Source organism: Salvelinus namaycush, chromosome 25 (genome assembly GCF_016432855.1).
Source record: "Salvelinus namaycush isolate Seneca chromosome 25, SaNama_1.0, whole genome shotgun sequence".
Classification (NCBI taxonomy): domain Eukaryota; kingdom Metazoa; phylum Chordata; class Actinopteri; order Salmoniformes; family Salmonidae; genus Salvelinus; species Salvelinus namaycush.
Window position 1 is genome coordinate 846631 of NC_052331.1, and position 18977 is coordinate 865607.

Below are 18977 nucleotides of genomic sequence, written 5' to 3' on the forward strand. Positions count from 1 at the left end.
GAAAAGGGTGGCTACTTTAAAGAGTCTCAAATATAAAATGTTTTAATTTGTTAAGCCCGTGTGTAGAAAACATTCCAATATGCAAAGGAGGATATCGCATATTTCTACCTTTTGTGTATCTATTTAGGATACATCACCATAAAGAGAATGCCATTCATGTAGACGGAGTATACCAAACATTAGGAACACCTTCCTTGTATTAAGTTGGCACACACAATCCATGTTTCAAGGCTTAAAATAATTATTTAACCTGTCTCCTCCCCTTCATCTACACTGATTGAAGTGGGTTTAAGTGACATCAAAGAGGGATCATAGCTTTCACCTGTGTTCACCTGGTCAGTCTGTCATGGAAAGAGCCATTGTTTTCATGTTTTTTACACTCTGTGTATATTTAATCTGAACACATGTTTGTCGTGTCAAAACAGCAAACCAATCAACTTGTGTACTATCCAGGTACCAACTGTTAAGTTGTCCATTTTGAACCTGTAATCGAACCCACAATTGCTGATGCTCCAGATACTCAACTAGTCTAAAGAAGGACAGTTTTATTGCTTCTTTAATCAGATCAACAGTTTTCAGCTGTGCCAACATAATTGCAAAAGGGTTTTATAATGATCAATTAGCCTTTTAAAATAATAAACTTGGATTAGCTAACACAACGTGCCATTGGTACACCGGAGTGATGGTTTCTGATAATGGGCCTCTGTACACCTATGTAGATATTCCATAAAAAAATCGGTTTCCATCTACAATAGTCATTTCTAACATTAACAATGTCCACACTGTATTTCTGATCAATTTGATGTTATTTTATTGGACAAAAAACAAGGGAATTTCTTAGTGACCCCAAACTTTTTAACGTTAGCGTATGTAATGTGTGTGCAATGCTGTCTCGACTAATATGCATATGCAGCTGTAGTTTTTATTAAACTCCATTCTAGGATACATGACACCCACGCATCTTTCTATCTACATACTTTTATTTGGGTTTCTACCCGAAGTAGGCTATATGATTGAATGTTTCATTAAGCCTGCTGCTAGTTACTTGAAATCAGACATATAATCACGCCAAAACATGGTTCTAAAATTGAAATCACTGACAGAGTTAATGAAACACTCGGCTCCTGCGTAGGGAAATTGAGATTTACAGTAGTTGAGTGTTTATAGCTGCAATGGAGATTGAGGGTACATGCCTCCAGTGGTGACAGAGAGATGGATGTTCCTAGGTGTGCTGCCTGGGGAGAGGGGCACACTGATCAACACTCTCCCTGCTTGGGTGCTCACCAGTGACCAATGACCTACCTGCTTAGCAGCAGATGGGGCTGCCGCTGGGGTTTTAGAGGGTAGTGGCGACAAGGGGAAGGGGCAGAATTCCATTCTCCCTAGTTACCTCTGTTCATTTTCTGTAACATGGGTAATGACTTTTCTCATACGTAACTAATGAAGTACCCCTATGAAGGCTAATGCAGAAACACTGCTCAGAAACTACAAAGGAAAAGACATTCTCTCAATGTCCTTCTCCAAGAGTGTCTGAATATTATACCTCTCACATGTACACTGAGTGTACAAAACATTAGGAACACTTACTCTTTCCATGTGTAACCATTATTTAACTAGGCAAGGCAGTTAGGAACAAATTCTTATTTACAATGACGGCCTACCCCGGCCAAACCCGGACAACACTGGGCCAATTGTCCGCCTCCATATGGGGCTCACTGCCGGATGTGATGCAGCCTGGATTCGAACCAGGGACTGCAGTGACGCCTCTTGCACTGAGATGCAGTGCCTTAGACCGCTGCGCCACTCGGGAGCCATGGCCGACTGACCAGGTGAAAGCTATGATCCCTTACTGATGTCACTTTTTTTTTAAAGCCGCTTCAGTGTAGATGAAGGGGGGGGGTCAGGTTAAAGAATGATTTAATCCATGAGACAATTGAGACTTGGATTGTGTATTCATTGAGGTTGAATGGGCAAGACAAAATATTTAAGTGCCTTTTGAACGGAGTAAGGTAGTAGGTGCAAGGTGCACCGTTTTGTTTCAAGAACAGCAACGCTGCTGGGTTTTTCCCATGTGTATCAAGAATGGTCTACCACCCAAAGGACATCCAGTCAACTTGACACAACGGTAAGAAGCATTGGAGTCAACATGGGGCAGCATCCCTGTGGAATGCTTTCGACACCTTGTAGAGTCCATGCCCCGACGAATTGAAGGCAAAAGGAGGTGGTGAAACTCAATATTAGGAGGGTGTTCCTAATGTTTTCTACACTCAGTGTAGGCTGAACACAACATTTTTAACAATAGATAAAAACGAGTTTATTACATCCGCTGTGGAGCCCAGTTTGATAATATTACCGTATGTCCCAGCTGCTTGCTGTAGTTTTGAAGTAATCATGAAAAAACAGGCCTTATTTTAGGGCATTTTTCACCCTGCCAGCTCCTATTAGTTCTATTGAGCACCGTGGTACCAACTCACTTTCCGAATGTTCTGTTCCCAGCTTATTGTTCTAGGTCACAATGCCTGCTTTGCTATTGTTGGCAGTGAGACCTGCCCATGCTTAACCAATTGCTGGTAGTTAAAACGTCAACAACAAAAAATGACCCATGGAACTCTGAGGTCGTCCCATTGTTTCCTACTTGGGAAATATAGGTATGTCTGTCTTATTTCCCCAAATATCTCGCAACCATGAGAATCTTATTATCTTATTATGTAAGGCTGGGCAGCGTACTCCGTTGTCATCAAACGCTAGCCCTGAAATACCTTTTGCCTTTGAAACGCTGAGCTCCCCCCATTGTTTTCTTATGGAGAGGCATGCTCGTATATTTCGCCAAATATCTCGCAATGTGTATATTTAGATTTTTTTTCAAGTCGGACACCATTTTAATAATCAGTATAATCTCTAATTACGTAAGGTTGGGCAGTGTATTCTGCTGTCATGGATCGCTAGACCAGAAATAGTCTGAAGTTGCCATTTTCTTTCCTACTTCCTCGTTATGCTGACATAAGCACACTTGGCACCATCGAGGTGTGGCTGTTTACTTTATACACAAGTTATTTTTCAGTTTTGTCCTAAGAACAGATTGTAGTGGTGAAATAAAAAGGGATTTTTTTTAAAATTGTGCCATTTCGGTGAAATGGAATTCTAAGCATCACTCCAGTCAGAAGAGGCTCTGCGAACATTTGATTCAATTAGTTTGCTATGGCCAGCTAGTGTTCCAGCTCATCCAATGTTCTTTTGCCATTTTTCAGCCTTAGGTGAATTTTGACTCGTTCTATTGTCCAGCCTAGTATAGTCTTATTTTGTTCATACAGCTCAGTTGTACTGACTGTTACAAGGCGACAGTAGTAGTAGGCCTATACCAACTTCCTTTGCAGAAGAATGGAGTGGAATCATAGAATGGCATTTCTTCTCTTACTCACCAATGATGAGCAACTATTACACAATTCATCTGTATTTCTCACTGTCATGTAGCTATCCCCACAGCACAGTCACAGCCCCAAGGTAGGTTAACAGTTTCATTTAGGTTTAGAGTTTTATTTTTATTTTTACTGTTCATCCATGTCAATATCCATTTGTTTTCTGTGAGGCTTTAGCGCTACTGCCTGCAGACCTGCTCTGTGTAGGGGAGTAACAGCAGTTTCTTTGTTAGTGCTGCTGCTGGCTGGGTAAACTTTTTAACCACAGTGTAGTAGCTAGGTGTTTAAAGTGGAACTGACAGCGTTGCAGATATAGAACAGTCAAATATAACATGTCCAGTTTATGCTTAAAAACCAACTTTATAAAAGGCTTTAGAAATGGGTTCTATTTGACAAATTCCAGTCATTGTTGGCAGACTAGATGGATGCAGTCTAGTGCATGATTAATATAATTCACCGATATATTTCTTGATAGCTGGCCTGGTACATTGTTTGCTGCCTCCACCCATTCGGTATGCACTTCAGTTTCAATGACTCAATATTTTGAACAAAAACGGAGAACTGTAACTGAGGCTGGGAATGCCAATACAATCAAACTAGCAAGGGCAATAATTACAAGCCCGTCATAATGTGGCTAATAGGCTAGCGCACGTGTCCAACACAAGGTCCGTGGGCCGAAATAGGACACAAGCAAGTATAAACCGTTGAGTCATCTACATTATGAATATTCAGCCTGATCCTCTCATTGGAGGATTAAACTTCAATTGCGTTGCTTTCGTGTGTCCTGTTTAGTCCAAGCTAGGCTTCTAAAATGTTGCAGTATAGCTTCGGTTTTAAAACTTGACAATGAATAACCGAAACACAACCTGCAACAAAAAACCATGTAAACTTGTAGGCCTGTTACAGCAACATTTGAACAGTAGCCTAGACTGGTGCACCATACAGCAATGCTGCATTCAACCGCAGCGGGGATCCATGCAGTGCAAAAAATAAAAAAAACATGTTTTAAGTTTAAGTGTTACAACAAACCTATAGCTAAGTTTTTGTTATTTGGAGTTCTAAAATACTTTTTGATTAGGGTCTCAGCATATTATGCACATCTGCAAGCATAGCAGCAAAGGCTGGAGAAATTATTTATATTTTGTTTTAGTATCTTAAAATGCTATACAGCATCCTTTGTACATAAGTGGACATTTTCTATAAAGGACCATACTTTTTTCTAATACAACAATGGCCATTTTGGGTCACAATTGAATGTTTTTTTGTAAAAACAAATGGGCTATGTCTGGGCTGCGCTTTTTTTGTTTTTATATGGCCGTGAGCTGATTTTAAATTTGACACCCGTGGGCTAGCGTATCTATTTATATAACTATTAGCTAGCTACTGGAGGATGTCATGTCATTGGAGCAGGGGTTGAGTGACATATTTGCAAAAATCCATTCAGGCGTATTTTGTGGCTTTTGGCGAATGCATTCTAATCTAAATTGGCGCTGTTGGTACTTAACTGAAAACACTAAGTCCAGTTCAAAGTGAATGATGGCAGGCCCGTGTGGCATAGAGCTTATTTGCATATAGGCCTACTGTAGCTCTGATTGGCTATGGCGCACCGGTCTGCGTAGATTCCGGTCCTAGTAATGACCAACGTTTTTATTAGGTTTATTTACTTCTGTATTAATTGTCCAAACGCACGGCCGCTGTAGAATTTTCACAAATGCCTTACTATACATTATTCCCAAACATTCTATTAACTTATGAAAACATGAAAATGACCATATCTAAGTGCTTGCTTGTCAGAATTTTTAAAAAAAAAAGTGTAATATTCTTCCTGCGGATTGGAATAAGATTTCATGTTGCTAAAACGCTGTCAGTTCCACTTTAATGAACAGCAACTGCACAGGCCCAGTTACCTAGCTGGATGGTACGTAATGGAGCAGTGTACTGGCATTGATACTAGAGGTCGATCCGATTAATCGGAATGGCCGATTTTAATTAGGGCCGATTTCAAGTTTTCTTAACAATCGGTAATCGGTATTTTTGGACACTGATTTGCCAATTTTAATAAAAAAAAATATATACATTTTTTTTATTTTGTAAATATTTAGACTTAGAGATGCCATCCGTTAGATAAAATACGGAACGGTTCCGTATTTCACTGAAAGAATAAACGTTTTGTTTTGGAGGATGAGAGTTTCCGGATTTGACCATATTAATGACCTAAGGCTCGTATTTCTGTGTGTCAATATGTTATAATTAAGTCTATGATAGAGCAGTCTGACTGAGCGACGGTAGGCAGCAGCAGGCTCGTAAGCATTCATTCAAACAGCACTTTCATGCGTTTGCCAGCAGCTATTGCGCTGTTTATGACTATCAACTATCAACTAAGCCTATCAACTCCTGAGATTAGGCTGGTGTAACCGATGTGAAATGGCTAGCTAGTTAGCGGGGTGCGCGCTAATAGCGTTTCAAACTTCACTCGCTCTGAGACTTGGAGTAGTTGTTACCCTTGCTCTGCATGGGTAACGCTGCTTCGAGGGTGGCTGTTGTCGATGTGTTCCTGGTTCGAGCCCAGGTAGGAGCGAGGAGAGGGACGGAAGCTATACTGTTACACTGGCAATACTAAAGTGCCTATAAGAACATCCAATAGTCAAAGGTATATGAAATACAAATCGTATAGAGAGAAATAGTCCTATAATTCCTATAATAACTACATCCTAAAACTTCTTACCTGGGAATATTAAAGACTCATGTTAAAAGGAACCACCAGCTTTCATATGTTCTCGTGTTCTGAGCAAGGAACTTAAACGTTAGCTTTTTTACATGGCACATATTGCACTTTTACTTTCTTCTCCAACACTTTGTTTTTGCATTATTTAAACCAAATTGAACATGTTTCATTATTTATTTGAGGCTAAATTGATTTTATTGATGTATTATATTAAGTTAAAATAAGTGTTCATTCAGTATTGTTGTAATTGTCATTATTACAAATACATTTTTATTTTTAAATCTGCCGATTTAATCGGTATCGGCTTTTTTGGTCCTCCAATAATCGGTATCAGTATCGGCGTTGAAAAATCATAATCGGTCGACCTCTAATTGATACTGGCTCTGCTAGTGTAGTAACAGTACTGTGTGGCTGAATGAATGGGGTGCCATTTGAGAGAAAACACGTGTCTGTCTGTTCCTGCTCCTATCAGCCATGGTGCTTAGAAGGACGTGTGGGCCTGTAAAGTTGGGAGCAGAGCTCCCAAAATGAGGGTTAACACTCCTCCTGTACTGTCACTAATTAACACAAGCAAGGGAGAGGGTGAGGGGGAGGAAGCGAGAGGAGTGAAAATGTGACTAAGAGGAATCAAGAGGCAGAAGGTGGGAATATGAAGGAGGAAGCGAGAGAGAGGCAGGGGTGGGGAATACGAGACGGCATACACCAGCCAATTTTCTGCCTGTTCTGAACCTCGCATATATAACAATTGCAGGTGCAGTGCTGGCAAATTTATATTCTTTACAAAAATATATCTGCACACGCTGTTGTACACTGCCGTATTCTTTGTCACACATGGCAGTAGCCATGTCTCAGTTGTAAATAAGAACTTGTTCTCAACTGGCCTAACTGGTTAAATAAAGGTGAAATAAAAATGTATAAAAAAAGCATGCAGTGTTCACGTAGGCCTACTTCTACTACCTTCAGCTCCAGCGTTACCTGACTGACGTGATGTGAAAGTAGAGCTGGGCGCTGTGGACAAAAAGTCTTATCGCAATAAATTGACCCATTTTGCTCTCATGATAAATGGAACAATAATAATAACAAAAAAATTACAATTATGCACATTTACTTTCCATTAGCAGGATGACTCTAGTCTTGAGTTTTCCAGTGCCAAGTAAGACATGAAACGTTAGCTATTTCATCTAACATGTCCAGGGAATGCGTGATGGATATTTTTATGTGCAACATGACAAAATAGGATCCAGAATAATCCTATCTCAATTTGGTTCTTTAGAGATGAAATTGCCGGCATGATTTTTGTGTGTGTATTGACCTAGGCCAGGGATCATCAACTATATTCAGCTGCGTAGATGGTCGGGGGGCCGGAACATAATTATAAATAAATTGTGACTGAAAATTGACAGCAATAGTTTCCGTTAGGAAAATGTGGTGCGGGACATTTGACCGGCAGCATTTTAATTTACTGGACATTTTCGGAACTTACTGGACCCATATGCATTGGGTACGTTGCATTTAGATTTCCGCATAAATAGACATAACCAAAAGGAACTGCTATTAACTTCTTTGGGCTGCAAGCCCGAAGCCGGGCACAATATGACAACAGCCACTTCAAGTGCAGGGCGCGAAATTCAAAATATATTTTTTAGAAATATTTAACTTTCACACATTAACAAGTCCAATACAGCATATGAAAGATAAACATCTTGTGAATCCAGCCAACATGTCCGATTTTTAAAATGTTTTACAGCGAAAACACCACATATATTTATGTTAACTCACCACCAAATACAAAAAAGGACAGACATTTTTCACAGCACAGGTAGCATGCACAAAGCCAACCTAACTAACCAAGAACCAACGAAACTAACCAAGAAACAACTTCATCAGATGACAGTCTTATAACATGTTATACAATAAATCTGTTTTGTTCGAAAAATTTGCATATTTGAGGTATAAATCAGTTTTACATTGCAGCTACCATCACAGCTACCGTCACAAATAGGACCGAAGCAGCCAGAGTAATTACAGACACCAACGTCAAATACCTAAATACTCATCATAAAACATTTCTGAAAAATACATGGTGTACAGCAAATGAAAGACAGGCATCTTGTGATTCCAGCCAATATTTCCGATTTCTTAAGTGTTTTACAGCGAAAACACAATATAGCGTTATATTAGCTTACCACAATAGCCAGAAACACAAGCCATTCCCCAGTAGCAAAAGTTAGCGATCGTAACAAACCAGCAAAAGATATATAATTTTTGACTAACCTTGATACGCTTCATCAGATGACAGTCCTATAACATCAGGTTAGACATACACTTATGTTTTGTTAGAAAATGTGCATATTTAGAGCTGAAATCAGTGGTTATACATTGTGCTAACGTAGCTACTTTTTCCCACAACGTCCGGATATTTTTCTGACACTTTTTCTGACACACATATTCTGACCAAATAACTATTCATAAGCATAACTAAAAAATACATGTTGTATAGGAAATGATAGATACACTAGTTCTTAATGCAATCGCCGTGTTAGAATTCTAAAAATAACTTCATTACGATATGCAGTTTACGTTATGGCGAGAGCGTGCCCAAAACCTGGCCGCAAACTACTAGTTCACATGTACGACAGATATATGAAATAACATCATAAAATGGGTCCTACTTTTGCTGATCTTCCATCAGAATGTTGTACAAGGGGTCCTTTGTCCAGAACAATCGTTGTTTGGATTTAGAATGTCCTCTTCTCCAGTCAATTAGCACGGAAAGCTAGCAAAGTGGCGCGAAGCTCTCCTTCCTGAACATACGCAGACAAAGCAACACGCCTAACGTCCCGAAAAAATTTCAATAATCTAATAAAACTATATTGAAAAAACATACTTTACGATGATATTGTCACATGTATCAAATAAAATCAAATCCGGAGATATTAGTCGTCTATAACGACAGCTTATCAGAAGGCAAATCCAGGTCCCTTCGCGCGCTCTCCAGAAAACAGGAAACTGGTGACACGTCATGCAAAGAGCTTTTATTCGACCCCAGATCAAGTTATACACTTCATTTCTTCTCTCACTGCCTGTCGACATCTAGTGGAAGACGTATGAAGTGCATGTATTCTAATAAATATCAAGGACCTTTATAGGCAGGGCCTAGAACAGAGCATCGATTTCAGATTTTCCACTTCCTGTCAGGAAGTTCGCTGCAAAATTAGTTCTGTTTTACTCACAGATATAATTCAAACGGTTTTAGAAACTAGAGAGTGTTTTCTATCCAATAGTAATAATAATATGCATATTGTACGAGCAAGAATTGAGTACGAGGCCGTTTGAAATGGGCACCTTTTATCCGGCTACTCAATACTGCCCCTGCAGCCCAAACAGGTTAATGTGTAATTACATGATTCTGACATGCCAAAACTTTTTTTTTTTTTTGGAAAGAAGACGTCTGGGAGATTAATGGGAAATGATCTGAAGATAGATGGGAGTTACATAGATGATTGTGAACTACAGGAAAAGGAGGACTGAGCACGCCCCCATTCTCATCGATGGGGCTGTCCTCTCTGCTACCGCACGGCAAGCGGTACCGGAACGACAAGTCTAGGTCCAAAAGGCTTCTCAACAGCTTCTACCTCCAAGCCATAAGACTCCTTACCAAGCTAATCAAATGGCTACCCAGACTATTTGCGTTGCCCCGCCCCCTCTTTTACACCGCTGCTATTCTCTGTTTATTATCTATGGATAGTCACTTTAACTCTACCTACATGTACATATTACCTCGACTAACCGGTGCCCACGTACATTGACTCTGTACCTGTACCCCCTGTATATTGCCTTGCTATTGTTATTTTACTGCTCCTCTTCAATTATTAGTTTTATTTATTTTTATGTGCATTATTGGTTAAGGGCTTGTAAGTAACCATTTCACTGTTGTATTCTGCGCATGTGACAAATAAAATTTGATTTGAGAATACACAACATCAAGCACACACAAAAGAACCTATTTTTATTTTGAAAGTAATCTTTTATTTTTTTACCTTTTTTTAATTTAACAAGGCAAGTCAGTTAAGGACAAATTCTTATTTATAATGACGGCCTACCCCGGCCAAACCTGGTCAACACTGGGCCAATTGTGCGCCGCCCTATGGGACTCCCAATGACGGCCGGATGTGATACAGCCTGGATTCGAACCAGGGACTGTAGTGACGCTTCTTGCACTGAGATGCAGTGCTTTAGACTGCTGCGGCACTCGGGAGCCCAAGTGGCAAGCTGTAAGTGTATTATTGATGCCCAGAGCTGGAAACCCATCAGATGGCTTCCACAACGTGAACAATATCAGGAAAAAATGGGCTTGATAGACCTTACAACAAGAAATGGGCAGATATTTTAGTAAGTGGTGTCAGGTGTGGTCACGATGTTTCCAAGTATCCCTAAACCTCTCCAAAGTGGCATATGTCTGTAAATTAGATAATGCCAGTGCTATTACATATTTGCAATCCCTAAATGCTATTAGTTCAGTATAAAAACACAATTCTACCATATCAACCTCACTCAAACATTGTGGTGGTGTTATGGGATATCCCAGGGTACATTCAAGTGTCCTTCTAACTTCTCCAAAGTGTCCGAATGTTGTAATTGCACTGTTTTGCACACTGGATGTGCCCAAGTTATTGTTCCCTATAAAAATTTCTACCACACCACAACCTTTCTCAAACATTGTGGTGGTGTTGGGGGACATATATCCAAGTGTTTTCATCATATTCTTATGCGCATAGATATCGTCACTCGTTGGACATTCGATGTTGCCATTGTCATACGTCATCAGATACCATTGGCAATAGGCTAGATTTGTTCCTACCAACCTAAGGTTTTATTTCATACCCCCATGTAGCTATAGCTCAAACACAGACCAAATGGAAGCTTACCTTGTAAGATGTTTTCTGTTTGGTGAAAATGTTGTGTAAAATAAACATAAAATAATAAATCATGAAATAAAGTAAAATATGAGCTCACCAGTTGGACAACCCTGGCCTAGGCTATATGCTAGATTTACCACCTGAGGAAGTGGGAACTCAAAACACCTTAAGCCAGATTGCGAACTCTAAATGTGATATTGTTGCGAGATGGCCATGCAATTTGACAAACTTTCCATTTGTAGACACACACAGGCTACTAGAGGTAGGCCTATTCACCGCAAATGGCACATTCCGCATCTCAATTACATACTCCGTTTGTAAAGTGGTGGTATTTCATCTGTTGACAATTGAGGGGAAAAAAACATTATGTTCACATAACTCAGACTCCTCTTTCTTTTTTAACTAATGGTAGTTTTAAAAAACGGTCTTCCTCGCAATTATACTTTTGAAATGTTGCTCAACTGTCCATATGCTTCCACTAATCAGAATTTCTCTCCCTTTCTCCATGTGCAAAGGGGAGTGAGAGCCAGCAGCGAGACAGGGCAGATACCTTCATGGCAGGAAGCATGTTTATGCACACTATTGTTGACCAACTATTGGTTTTAGAACCAAAACAATCTGCGGGAACCTTGTCGCCTAATCACCGAAATGACCGATGTAAGCAAAATTGTTTGGGTAAGAGGGCAGTGTCTGTAATTTTCGCTTTATCGTCCCAGCTCTATTTAAAAGTACTATGGGCTCACCCGCCAACAGAATTTAATAAAACACACAGTAATATATTGAAAGCAAAAGGACACCCTGATGGTGTAAGCCAATACCTTTTAACTTTCAAACCCACACGAATACCTGGACTTGGATTTTGTATGCCTCTTGGCACCTACAGTGCATTCGGAAAGTTTTCAGACCCCTTGACTTTATCCACATTTTGTTACGTTACAGCCTTGTTATAAAATTGATTAAATAAATAACATCTCAACACAATACCCCATAATGACAGGGAAAACAGGTTTTTAGACATTTTTGCAAAGGTATTAAAAATAAGAATTTAAGTATTCAGACCCTTTGCTATGACATTCGAAATTGAGCTCAGGTGTATCCTGTTTCCATTGATCATCCTTGATGTTTCTACAACTTGATTGGAGTCCACCTGTGGTAAATTCAATTGATCTGGCATGATTTGGAAAGGCACACACCTGTCTATATAATGTCCCACAGTTGACAGTGCATGTCAGAGCAAAAAACAAGCCATGAGGTCAAAGGAATTGTCCGTAGAGCTCTGGGACAGGTTTGTGTCGAGGCACAGATCTGAGGAAGGGTACCAAAACATTTCTGCAGCATTGAAGCGCTCCAAGAACACAGTGACCTCCATCATTCTTAAATGGAAGTAGTTTGGAACCACCTAGACTCTTCCTAGAGCTGGTCGCAGGGCCAAACTGAGCAATCGGGCTCCCGGGTGGCGCAGCGGTCTAAGGCACTGCGTCTCAGTGCAACAGTCCCTGGTTCAAATCCAGGCTGTATCGCATCCGTCTGTGATTAGTAGTCCCATAGGGCGGCGCACAATTGGCCCAGCATCGTCCGGGTTTGGCTGGGGTAGGTCGTCATTGTAAATAAGAATTTGTCCTGGGTCTGAGAGACTAGTCAGGATCGAGGGAAAGACGAATGAAGCAAAGTTCAGAGATACTTGATGAAAACCTGCTCCAGAGTGCTCAGGTTTTCAGACTGGGGTGAAGGATCACCTTCCAACAGAACAACGACCCTAAGCACACGTACCAAGCTCTAGTGTCACCCTAGAAGACTTGAGTCTATAATCGCTGCCAAAGGTGCTTCAACAAAGTACTGAGTAAAGGGTCTGAGTACTTATCTAAATGTGATACTTAAGTTTTATTTTAACCACATTTGCAAAAATTTCAACCTGTTTTTTGCTTTGTCATTATGGGGTATTGTGTGTAGATTGAGGTGTTTTTATTTAGTCAAATTTAGAATAAAGCGACTTGGCAACTGACGGACAATAAACAGTAGCAGCAGCGTATGTGATGAGTCGAGTTGTTGCAAAAGGGTCAATGCATATAGTCCGGTTAACTATTTAACTAATTATTTAGAAGTCTTATGGCTTGTGGGTATATGTTTTTCAGGGTCCTGTTGGTTCCAGACTTGGTGCATCCGTACCGCTTGCCGTGCGGTAGCAGAGAGAGCAGTCTGACTTTGGTGGCTGGAGTCTGACAATTTTTACGGCCTTCCTCTTACACCGCATGCTATAGAGGTCCTGGATGGCAGGGAGTTGGCCCCAGTGATGTACTGGGCTGTGTACGCACTACCCTCTGTAGGGCCTTGGCGTCTGATGCCAAGCAGTTGCCATACCAAGCTGTGATGCAGCCAGTCAAGATGCAGCACTGGTGCAGCAGTGCTGCAAGGCTATGCTCACTGAGTATGTACATAAGGACTTTCTTAATTTTTGGTCAGTCAGTTGTAAGGGGGGAAAAAGTTAGAACTTGCACCTTCTTTTTTTTTTTTCTTACTAGCTCTGACCTTGAGGATGGCTACTTTGAGGGCTACTTTGAGCAAAAATGTACTTACTGTGAAATGTGGTTGTCCCACCTAGCTAAGTCGCTGTGGATAAGAGCTTCTGCTAAATGACTAAAATGTTATTCTGTTTAGGGCCAGATAACATTCCAATTTTCTCATTTTTTGGGGGTTGATTCTTTCCAGCGTGTCAAATGGTTATCTTTTTGCCGTGTCATTGTTTGGTTTGGTTTAATTGTGTTGGTCTCCTGGGGCTCTGTGGGGTCTGTGTTTTTGAACAGAACCAGCTGGCTGAGGGTACTGTTCTCTAGGTTAATCTCTGTAGGTTTGGGCTTTCTGGTGGAATGTGTGTGCATCACCCTCTTTAAGTCATTGTTGAATTTAACAGCTCTTTTCTGGATTTTCACAACTAGCGGGAATAGTCCTATTTCTGCTCTGTGTGCATTGTTTGTGGTTTTGCGTTGTACACAAAGTGCATGCAGAATTCTTCAAAAATATAGTCTCAATTGTGTGTTTGTCCCATTTTTTTTTGGTGTAAATTCTTTGTTGGTGAGTGGACCCCAGACCTCACAACCATAGAGGGCAATGAGTTTTTAGCCAGATCCTAATTCAGATGTAGAGTTTAATGGTCCTTTTGACGGCATAGAAGGCCCTTCTTGCCTTGTGTCTTAGATCGTTCACAGCCTTGTGGAAGTGACCTGTGGTGTTGATGTTTAGGCTGAGGTAGGTATAGTTATTTGTGTTCTCTAGGAGAACGGTGTCTAGATAGTATTTGTTGTCCCAGCAACTGGACCTTTGTTGGAACACCTTTATTTTTGTCTTACTGAAAGTCACAGTCAGGGTTCAAGTCTGACAGAATAAAAATGATGTAAATAAGTGTATGTACGTGTACTTAGTGTATTGTCCCTGACTGTCCCCCCCCTCTCCCTCTCTCCTCTGGTCTTCTCCCAGGGACATTATGATCACACACTTTGAGCCATCCATTTCCTACGAGGGTCTGCACGGGGAGGTCAAAGACATGTGCTCCATGGACAACGACCAGCTCTTCACCATGAAGTGGATCGACGAAGAAGGTTTTATTTTTTTTCTTATCCTCCATCCATCTAGCCATCTCTCACCCATCTATCCATCTAAGCTAATTTCCTGCGATTATATGCATTTTGCTATGGCTAAATCTGTTAATTTGTTCAAACATAACAAATACTGCTAAATTCATTGTTTTTGTTATTTTCAATTCTCCCTGACGGTCTAGCTTTTATTTTGGTGATTGTTAGTTCTCAAAGATTATATTATAAAAAATTATACCACAGCATTGTTGAATTCTTGTTTCTGATTTGCTAGAAGGCATTCTAGAATGGACGTTAAAACCAGATAACCGGACAGTTGGAAAAGATATTGGAACACCTTGCAATCATGCCGTAATATGTGCCTACACATGCAGACCGTACTTGCTATACAGTTACAGAAAGCTAAACCCAACAACCACACAAACTGAAATTTGATGCATTGTGGATGCAATGTAAACACAGGTCCAAAGAGGAAAAAACGTACACTGAACAAAAAGATTTAGCGTGACAAATCTCCTTCGCCTTGTTGATCAGGCTGTTGATTGTGGCCTGTGGAATGTTTTCCCACTCCTCTTCAATGGCTGTGCGACGTTGCTGGATATTGGCGGGAACTGGAGCATCCAGAGCATCCCAAACAGTGGACACTCATCAGAGAAGGGAGAGGACCATCCTTCTCAGTGAATTTCATTTTTTATTTTTTATTTTTATTTTTTAAAGTGGAACATTAAAGTTATCCTTTTTAGATAAAACTATACTAAATATATTCACGTCACCAAAGAAGTTTTGCAATAAAGGTCTACAGTAGCGTCTGTAGCACTATGTTCTGTAACATCATGGTGTAGCCAGAGGACAGCTTCCTTCTGTCCTCTGAGTACATTGACTTCAATACAAAACCTAGGAGACTCATTGTTCTCACCCCCTTCCAACTTCCAGAGGATGTCCTTAAACCTATCAGAGCTCCTGTTCTTGCAGCATGAACTGACATGTTGTCCACCCAATCAAAGAATGAATCTAGTACTGAAAGAATACGCTACAGCTAGCTAACACTGCAGTGCATAGAATATGGGGAGTAGTTGACTCAGAAAAAGAGTTTAACAGTTTTGAACGAAGTAATTTCTTCCAAAATTTAAGGAGAAGCGAGAGAGAGCTATTCGAAGTATATATTTTTTCTCTTACTCAGCTAGCATTGAATGCAGCCAGCTAGTTTAGCCTACTCAAACACCCGGCTCAAACGGCGAGGGATGCTATGTTAGCTAGCTGGCTATGGCTATCCAACACTAACTCTTCTAAGTCCAGGTAAGCTTTTGGTTTTCATTTATTGCCACCGGGGCCCACCGGAGTATCTGCTAAATTGCTTGCTGCTGACTGTACATTGTACTGCATGATTTTAGCAGGTTTACTAGCGCGTTAGTCAATCACCATAGCTACTAGAAATATGATGTGACAATGGTGTAGGCTGTGTGTAGCGGTTAGTGGTCATGATATAAAGGTTGGGCTTGGAAATGTTTTTCGTCTGGTCACAGACAGCTGATGTGTTGAACACTGAAGTGCACAAGTTAAGAAAAAAGGTGGGAGGAGAGCGCATAGATGCGAGAAGGGATGAAATATACAACGATCTGTTTGTATATGACTGCTACTAACTTCTTATGGCTGCAATCCCGTTAACGGGATGATATGACAACAGCCAGTGAAACTGCAGGGCGCCAAATTCAAACAGAAATCTCATAATTAAAATTCCTCAAACATACATGTATTTTATACCATTTTAATGGTAATCTTGTTGTTAATCCCACCACAGTGTCCGATTTTCAAATAGGCTTTACAGCGAAAGCACCATAAACGATTGTTAGGTCACCTTAAAATCACAGAAAAACACAGCCATTTTCCCAGCCAAAGACAGGAGTCATAAAAAGCAGAAATAGAGATAAAATTAATCACTAACCTTTGATGATCTACATCAGATGACACTCATAGGACTTCATGTTACACAATACATATATGTTTTGTTCGATAAAGTTCATATTTATATCCAAAAACCTCAGTTTACATTGGCGCCATGTTCAGAAATGCCTCCAAAATATCCGGAGAAATTGCAGAGAGCCACGTCAAATAACGTAAATACTCATAAACTTTGATGAAAGATACATGTTTTACATAGAATTAAAGATACACTTGTTCTGAATGCAACCGCTGTGTCAGATTTCAAAAACCTTTACAGCAAAAGCACAATATTCAATAATCTGAGAACAGCGTTCAGCTGCAGAAGGAAGCCATACAGTTACCCGCCAAATTGTGCAGTCAACAAAACTCATAAATAGTATTATAAATCTTCACTTGCCGTTGCTGATCTTCATTGGAATGCACTCCCAGGACTCCCACTTCCAAAAGAAATGTTCGTTTTTTTCGGTAATGTCCATCGTTTATGTCCAAATAGCTATTTTTGTTAGCGTGTTTGGTAAACAAATCCAAAGTCAGGAAGCGCGTTCACTAAAAGCAGACAATGTCAAAAAGCTCCGTAACAGTCAGTAGAAACATGTCAAACGATGTATTGAATCAATCTTTAGAATGTTTTTAACAAATCTTCAATAACGTTCCAACCGGAGAATTCCATTGACTTCAAGATGTGCGATGAAACAGAGCTCCCTCTCATGTGAACGTGCATGGTCAGGTCATGGTAGGACCTGACTCATTCCTGTCTCCTTCGGCCCCACTTCACAGTAGAGGCATCAGACAAGGTTCTACAGACTGTTGACATCTAGTGGAAGCCGTAGGAAGTGCAAACAGATCCATATCCCACTGTGTATTCAATAGGGGCTGGGTTGAAAATCGACCAACCTCAGATTTCTCACTTCCTGTTTGGATTTCTTCAGAGGTTTTTGCCTGCCATATGAGTTCTGTTATACCCACAGACATCATTCAAACCGTTTTAGAAACTTCAGAGTGTTTTCTAATAATATGCATATATTAGCAACTGGGACTGAGGAGCAGGCAGTTTACTATGGGCACCTCTGGGCACCTTTCATCCAAGCTACTCAATACTGCCCCTGCAGCCATAAGAAGTTTTTAAGCCGTTTTGCCACAACTTTGGAAGTATGCTTGGGGTCATTGTCCATTTGAAAGACCCATTTGTGACCAAGCTTTAACTTCCTGACTGATGTCTTGAGATGTTGCTTCAATATATCCACATAATTTTCCTTCCTCGCGGTGCCCTCTTTTGTGAAGTGCACCAGTCCCTCATGCAGCAAAGCACCCCGACAACATGATGCTGCCACCCCCGTGCTTCACGGTTGGGATGGTGTTCTTCGGCTTGCAAGCATCCCCCTTCCTCCAAACATAACGATGGACATTATGACCGAACAGTTCTATTTTTGTTTCATCAGACCAGAGGACATTTCTCTAAAAGTACGATCTTTGTCCCCATGTGCATTTGCAAACCATAGTCTGTTTTTTTATGGCAGTTTTGGAGCAGCGGGCTTCTTCCTTGCTGAGCAGCCTTTCAGATTATGTTAATATAGGACTTGTTTTACTGTGGATATAGCTACTTTTGTACCTGTTTCCTCCAGCATCTTCACAAGGTCCTTTGCTGTTGTTCTGGGATTGATTTGCACTTTTCGCACCAAAGTACGTTCATCTCTAGGAGACAGAACGCGTCTCTTTCCTGAGCGGTATGACGGCTGCGTGGTCCCATGGTGTTCATACTTTCGTACTATTGTTTGTATAGATGAACGTGGTGCCTTCAGGCGTTTGAAAGTTGCTCCCAAGGATGTGGAGGTCTACAATTCTTTTTCTGATGTCTTGGCTGATTTCTCTTGATTTTCCCATGATGTCAAACAGAGGCACTGGGTTTGAAGGTAGGCCTTGAAATACATCCACAGGTACACCTCCAATTGACTCAGGCTAATTAACATCATTTATCAGAAGCTTCTAAAGCCATGACATTTCTGGAATTTTCTAAGCTGTTTAAAGGCACAGTCAACTTAGTGTGTGTTAACATCTGACCCACTGGAATTGTGATACAGTGAAATAATCTGTCTGTAAACAATTGTTGGAAAAATTACTTGTCATGCACAAACTAGATGTCCTAACGGACTTGCCAAAACTATAGTTTGTTAACAAGACATTTGTGGAATGGTTGAAAAACGAGTTTTAATGACTCCAACCTAAGTGTATGTAAACTTCCGACTTCAACTGTACATACATTTACACATACAGTACCAGTCAGAAGTTTGGACACCTACTTTTCAAGAGTTTGTGTAATTTTTTAAACTATTTTCTGCTTTGTACATCAGACCAAAGGACAGATTTCCACTGGTCTAATGTCCATTGCTCA

At 40.5% G+C, this 18977-nt stretch overlaps 1 protein-coding gene across 1 annotated transcript in view; it reads left to right on the plus strand.

Moving 5' to 3' along the window:
- The window catches only part of LOC120020101 (protein kinase C iota type), a 53871-nt gene that overhangs the window by 6339 nt on the left and 28555 nt on the right, over window positions 1–18977 (plus strand). The window contains exon 2 of the mRNA XM_038963546.1: window positions 14532–14653. Coding sequence (XP_038819474.1) covers window positions 14532–14653 — 122 coding nt within the window. The remainder of the gene's footprint in view (window positions 1–14531; window positions 14654–18977) is intronic.